At 42.8% G+C, this 7100-nt stretch overlaps 1 protein-coding gene across 1 annotated transcript in view; it reads right to left on the bottom strand.

Annotated features, from left to right (window-relative positions):
* Positions 1–7100, bottom strand: part of spega (striated muscle enriched protein kinase a) — a 100979-nt gene that overhangs the window by 64935 nt on the left and 28944 nt on the right. The window contains exons 5-7 of the mRNA XM_014020703.1: positions 6094–6192; positions 3145–3490; positions 1446–2459 (exon numbers count right to left, since the gene is read on the bottom strand). Coding sequence (XP_013876157.1) covers positions 1446–2459; positions 3145–3490; positions 6094–6192 — 1459 coding nt within the window. The remainder of the gene's footprint in view (positions 1–1445; positions 2460–3144; positions 3491–6093; positions 6193–7100) is intronic.

The raw sequence follows: 7100 nt of genomic DNA, 5'->3' as shown, positions 1-7100 counted from the left end.
ACCAGGTGCTCCTCACAAGATTTCTGTCAGAGGAGTGAAAAGAATTATCAGAAGAGTTGTCCAAGCGCCAAGGACCACTTTATTACAAGTAACTTCATTTCTGGACATTTATGGTTAGATTCCTTTGTATGTATGGATCACTTGGGTTGTTACCAACATCTGGTGAAAATTTCATGTCATTAGCACCTCTAGTAATATATTTACTGAGGAAAATGGTGACGTGTTCAATACTTATTTTATCCACTGTATATAGCACCTTCCAACAATGCCTTGCATCAACCAAAGTGCTTTACAAATACAATCGTCATAATAAATCAGTACAAGTTAAAAACACAAATTGCAATAACAGAAAGTACAAAAAAAGATATATATGATGCTAAAAAATAAACATCAAATGCCTTTTTGAATAAGTAGGTCTTAAGTTGGGCTTTGAACAGGACCAGGTCAGAGATGGCACACAACTCATAGGGAAGACTATTCCACGTTATTGGGCCGGCAACAGAAAAGGACCGGTCCCCCCATTTCTGAGTAAGGGGTCTCTGCAGTAGGTTTTGTCCTGTGGGCAGAGACGGCCCTACTCGTGATTGGTGGAGGTCTTGATGTGGGCGGAGATGGCCCAAGAGACGTGATTGGTCAGATTGATGGTGAGGTTTGAGGAGGCTGGAGGCAGCGGGGAGTAGATTGGTCGAGTCGGACAGGAAGTAACTTTTTTTGATTAATTTTAGTCATAACTTGAGAAAGAAAAGTGCTAGCTGCACGAAATTTGAACATCATATGTGTGAAAGGATGTATAACAATATGGCCTGGGTAAAACATCCCTAACCAGCCTGTAAAAAAGATAACTAAAAATCAATATTTTTTTACATGCTGGTTAGGGATGTTTTAACCAAGCCATATTGTTACACATCCTTTCACATGTACCATGTTCAAATTTCATACAGCTAGCGCTTTCCTTTCTCAAGTTATGACTAAAATTAATCTAAAAAAAGTTACTTCCTGTCCGACTCGACCAATCTACTCCCCGCTGCCTCCAGCCTCAAACCCCATCGTCAATCTGACCAATCATATCTCTTGGGCCATCTCCGCCCACATCAAGACCTCCGCCAATCACGAGTAGGGCCGTCTCCGCCCACATTAAGACCTCGGCCAATGACGATTTGGGCCGTCTCCGCCCACATTAAGACCTCGGCCAATGACGATTTGGGCCGTCTCCGCCCACAGGACAACACTGCAGAGACCCCCTACTTGCCATTTCTGGGGGTCCTTGTATTTTAACATGTAATTTAACAAAAAAGTTGCTGGATTTTTGTATCTCTGATGTCAGTGTTGAGTTTTCTTGGCATGAAGAAGAAAATTAGCTTTGATAATACTGAAAAAATTAACTATTGAAAAACAGTTTCCTGTATTCTGTAAACATTTATCAATAAAGTCAATCTTCCTCAAACCTTATTGGGCTCTTCTTTATGGCTGTTGGAAATGGTCGTCCTGGTAACTGGTGAACTGGCGCCGTTTCCGTGACAACAGAGCTTTTCCCCGAGCCTTCCCGCGATGAGTCGTCCACGCTCCGTGTCATGTTCTCCTTTTCAGGCCTGCTCCTTTGACTCCCTGAACTCCTGCCTCGTGCCTGTGGAGAAGTCTGCTCCTTGCCGGCTCCTTCCCTCCCTGCAGCTCCTTCTCTCCCTGCAGCTCCTTCCCTCCCTGCAGCTCCTTCCCTCCCTGCAGCTCCTTCTCTCCCTGCAGCTCCTTCCCTCCCTGCAGCTCGTCGCTCCTCCAGGGCTTTCTCCCTCTCCTCCAGCCTCTGAACCACTCTCTGAGGAATGGGCTCCACTCTCCCAGCGCTGGGCTGGTCCTTCTGGCTCAGCTGCTCGGTGGAAAAGGCCTTCCTCAGGCTGGACCTCCCCACCAGTTTCTTGATCCTCTGCAGCTCCTCTGTGAACTTGTTCTGGTAGCTCTGGACCCTCTGGGAGTAACCGGTGCTGTCCTCCAATGAGGACGCCCGGTGCTGGAATGCGGCTCTCCTCTGGGCTGCACCCTGCGGGGCCCGTCCCTCCTCTCTGCCGGGGCCTCCTGGCTTCTTTCTGCTGTCATCGGGCAGATCCGCACTCCTCCTCCGCTCCTCAAAAGCCCAGACTCTGTCGAAGATCTTGGGTCCTGCACGGGCCAGTTTGGGGGTCATGACGCCGCCGTCGGCGTCGGTCGTCCGGATAGGCTTAGAAGCTTCAGGGTCCGATGGCTCGGCTTTGTCGGCCTCTCGTTTTTGAACGCCGCTGCTGTTTTTGCCCGCATCTAAAGGCGGCAGGTGAGAAGACGAGGGGCCACTGGAGGAGAGCCCCCATGACTCACGAGCAGTTTGAGTCCTGGAGGGGTGAGGATTGGGGGGAAGATGGGAGGTGTGACATAAGAGACCAAGCACATCAGCAAGTTCTTTGGAGGAGAAGATGCAGAAGTGTCCTTTTGTATTTTGCGTTTAAAAAGTTCGGCGTGTTTTGTCTGTAATCTGTGCGCTTGTTACAAATCAAAACATGAAATAAGAGCAAATAAACTTCACTTGATATGTGCGATTTTGTAAAAACAAACAAAAAAAACTTCACAATTCACCCATTTAAAAATAAAACGTCTGCTTTGACTTCAAACACTCAAACGTCATGCCTCAAAAGAACCTGTGGGTTACATGATTGTAAATTTGTGGCGAAGTTCATGCCGATATTAGCTGGAATCAAAGCTAAGGCATGCCACACACACAAAAAAAAAACGGCTAAAAGACATGATGCTAATCCAAGTGTGAGGGAGAAAACATGCAAGTTTTACAAAGCACTAAAGTAGAAGAACTGCTGGGTTGCACAAATGTATCTTCTCTAATGGCGCTAATAAATATTTACAATATTAATGTGTTTTGTTAGTTTGAAATCAAACCACACAGCAATCAGACAAGTCAAAGGAAAGTGTGATCGAAGCATAAAATGAGGGAAAAAAGATAATAAATGAAGAAATGGAAAAATGTTTTTGCCATTTGGGTCCATGATGGATGTAATGTGCAATGTGTGCCGGTTTTCTTTGCAACTAGAGGGAGTTTGTGGCCAGTCTTATTGTTTGTTTTTCCTGGAAATTAAAAAAAAAAAACCAACAACCTCCATGTGCTATAACGGCATTGAAAATGTTCTCCCTCTGTAGAGGCTGAACATGCTCCCGTAGTAGTCGCTGCCGACAGAAACACTTTCCTCTGACCCTTGAACGGGCCGGGCCAGGTTAGCGTGAGATGCCCGGATAAGGGGTTCCACTCCCAGGTGACGGACAGGTGGGGCCCCCTCAACAGGACCCCCGCTGCCGTCAAAGGCTTGCCTGGCTGGGTTTGAGGGGTCCAAATGTAGCCCCGGGGGACGGGAGCCCAGAGCGCGGAGCTCTCGCTCCACCACCGGGTCGTAGGTGCCGGGGAGGGTGGCCCTGCGGTCTGAAGCATCTGGGTTGTAGTCCATCATCCTTCCTCCCTCACCTGCAGAGACACGGAGATGTCAGGGTTTTAACCAACAGGAAAGTGCAACGACGACAGGAAATCCTGAGAAGGCAGAAAATGATGCAGACATAAAAACGCGCAGATAGATGGTCTATCGACGGCTTGAAAACAGAAAATAAAACTGAAATTGGATTGGCAGTGAGCACCACTTAAGCAGAGCCTTCCTCCCTCCTCCCATCGCAAATCAGGTAATGATGGACATTTTAGCGATGAGCAACGGAGACAGACGTGCTTCAGCAGCAAAAAAACTAAAAAGGAGCCATCAGCAGCTTCTGTTAGCGAAAGGAATCCTGAACAAGCAGCGAGGTCGAAGATATAAAACATCAGACTGCTTGGCCGATGGAACGAAATGATCCTGACTCAGCGTCACCATCAGAAAGAAAATACTTCAGTTTTACGTGTCAAGGCTCCGAACACTGAACTGCAAACGCTTTGAGAATCACATAGCAAAATTTAACAACAGGCTTTCAAAGTCTAGATGCAAACAAGTAAGAAATGCATTGGTAATTTGGTGTCATTGGTAACTACTCAGTAGTTACTCTTGGTGTCATTAGTAACTACTCAGTAGTTACTCTTGGTGTCATTGGTAACTACTCAGTAGTTACTCTTGGTGTCATTGGTAACTACTCAGTAGTTACTCTTGGTGTCATTGTTAACTACTCAGTAGTTACTCTTGGTGTCATTGGTAACTACTCAGTAGTTACTCTTGGTGTCATTGTTAACTACTCAGTAGTTACTCAGTGCAATTGGTAAATACTCAGTAGTTACTCTTGGTGTCATTAGTAACTACTCAGTAGTTACTCTTTGGAGTCTTAAGTAACTACTCAGTAGTTACTCTTGGTGTCATTAGTAACTACTCAGTAGTTGCTCTTTGGTGTCTTCAGTAACTACTAAGTAGTTACTCTTGGTGTCTTCAGTAACTACTCAGTAACTACTCAATAGTCCCTGAGTAGTTACTGAGTAGTTCCTCAGTAGTTAAGCTTTTTTGTGGACCTTATTGTAAAGTGTTACCAATAATGCTTTGTTGGTAGGGTCTAAAGTTAAACACAAAACAACAACTGGGAGTGTTGCCTGTGTTGCACAGCTATTTGATGTGTCCAATGTGATGTCCCTGGTGCTGAACAACGAGCTGATTCAAATTTCCGTGTTTATAACTTTCCGTGTTATAACTTCTGAACCAGAAGAAATGTTACACATCTGATTGCAGCAATCCATTTCTAAGACAAATCTGGCCTTCTTTGATATGCTACATGACCCCCCTTTCCCATTGGAAATTTTCACTTTGATCCAATATGGCGGCTTTCAAGATGGCAACCATGTTTTTGGACATACCTTTAAAGATAGACCCCTTATCCATTACTTGCTGTAGTATTTAGATATTTAATTTTCCCTTTCGTTTCCAAAATAAAAGGGTGTCCTCAGACTTTTGACTCATCCTGTACATATTAGATTATTAAGTTTTTATAAGCGTTGTTAAAAACATGTTTGTTATGACCCCCGCACATGAAGCGTACACGGGAGTCATATTGTTTTTGTTCTGTTCTTTTTTTTTTCCTCCGGAGATTTTTGGTCAACCGTAGCACAAAAACGGCTGCACCAATCATCATGAAATTTGGCAGGACTGTAGTTGAGTCTGACCTACACAGCACCAGCCAACGGTTTTGCGATAGACCCCATATTTGAGGAGGGGGCTCCTTTCAAAGTGGGGGTGTCTGGACATGCAAAAATGCTTATAACTCAAACTGTTCAACATAGAAGCTTCAGATTTCTTTTGTTGTTTAGCTCTGATGTGGGGCTATCCATCAGGTTAACCAATACCCCCCGCCCCACCAAAAAAGACCCCCCCCCCACCCAAACCACTACAATTTTGGGATGCACCTAGCAGAGTGACATTTATTAGGAATAAAGACTTCTGAGTTCTGGTGCATTTGTGCYTGCGGGGATCATTATGTTACCACTAAGCAGTATCTAGTTTAGATTAAGCAGCTGTTATATTCCTGTTAAACAGAAAATGCATTGCCATGGCTTGGCCTATTGAAAAAACTAAAAGTAATATGAAAACTATTGTAATTTTAATTCAGTGCTCTAATAACTATATTCTCAGCAAGTCATAACTTCTTCTGTTTAAATCAGCGCTCTTGGAGTTCTGATTGTTTAAGCCTAAATTATACATCTCAGTTCTTCAGGTTGCACCTTCCCGGTGGAACCACTTCTGGAAACTGGGGCAGTGTGTCACCTTGCTGCATCACACCCTGAGGGGATTACTACATTCTCTGGTATTGGATTTCATCTGACAAACATCGCGGGCCAAGCAGAAAACCACCTTCATTAAACCCATCAATCTACATCCAAACATAATTTGGTACAAGTGTGTTTTTGGCAGCGACACTGGTGGCGCAGTAAATCTGGCAGGATATGACTGAAAAATGTTCCGGAAGCAGCTGAATTTGCCAATGCTGCACTCTGGAACATCTTTTTCAAGTAGTGTCTGCTCGCAGCCATAAAACGTTTATGAATTAGAAAGAAAGAAACTGCTGAAACGACAGATGTGTGGTCTAAAAAAGGGCTGAATCTGTGAATACCTGAGGGTCCTTTTCGTCCAACTTTGTCCTGGTGCTTCCTCGGCCCTTCTTTGGTTTCCATCTGTGGCTCTGTGGTCTCGTCCTCTGTGGTCTCAGAGTCTAAAATAACAGAATAAGACACATAATCAACACCTATAAGTGTCCCAAATCCATGAAAGGAGAAATGAGGGGGAATAATGAGACAGGCAGACTGATATGTTCTTCAAAAGTACTGATGCGCCCATTGATCAGGAAGTGACAAGATGTTGAGCCTGACTTTGTACTAGGACTCAAAAAAATCCAATTTTTTTAATGCAGTCCGTGAACGCACCACTGCCCTGCAGATATTCTGCGCTCTCAATGTTGCATCTTCAACATGGTTTTCTTTTATAATACGATGTAATTTACTGATAGATTTGGTGATAAAACACATCTAAAACAAAATAAAATATTTATGTTCTCAAACTGAAGAAAACCAAACTAACTGCCAATCGAGTGAACTCTTGGATTGTAAAGTTGGTAAAAAGAAATACAAATAAATAAGAATATATAATCTGGTTTATAAGAAAAATAATGCAATTACTTTTCAATCTCTCCATCAACCAGATGTATATTTATAGATTTCCAGTGACATAAAGACAGTCGGTCCAGTAACCTGGTGCTAGAAGAGATTTTTTTCATAAAAGTTGTGTTAATAAGACACAAATTAAAATTTTCATTTCAATCAGATTTAAAATATCTACTTATCCAAATAAATGTGTTTGTGCTAATTATGATTTCCTGAGAGAAATTGGATTTTGCAATCAGAACTGTACAAAAATTAGAAATCAGTATTGGCTTAAAAACCAACAAACGGTGCATATTGAGTGTGCTTTACAAAGATGTCTGGAGCTATTGCTATGTTTATAAAAAATAAATTTCATATTATTGAAAATATCAACATGTCTTTCTACATGTTTACTATTTTACATACACAATTAAATTTAAAAAAGATTTAAAAAATATTTATTTTATATAAAGTATATATA

This window comes from Austrofundulus limnaeus, unplaced genomic scaffold, assembly GCF_001266775.1.
Source record: "Austrofundulus limnaeus strain Quisiro unplaced genomic scaffold, Austrofundulus_limnaeus-1.0 Scaffold264, whole genome shotgun sequence".
Lineage (NCBI taxonomy): Eukaryota > Metazoa > Chordata > Actinopteri > Cyprinodontiformes > Rivulidae > Austrofundulus > Austrofundulus limnaeus.
This window is presented reverse-complemented; position numbering and strand designations above follow the sequence as displayed.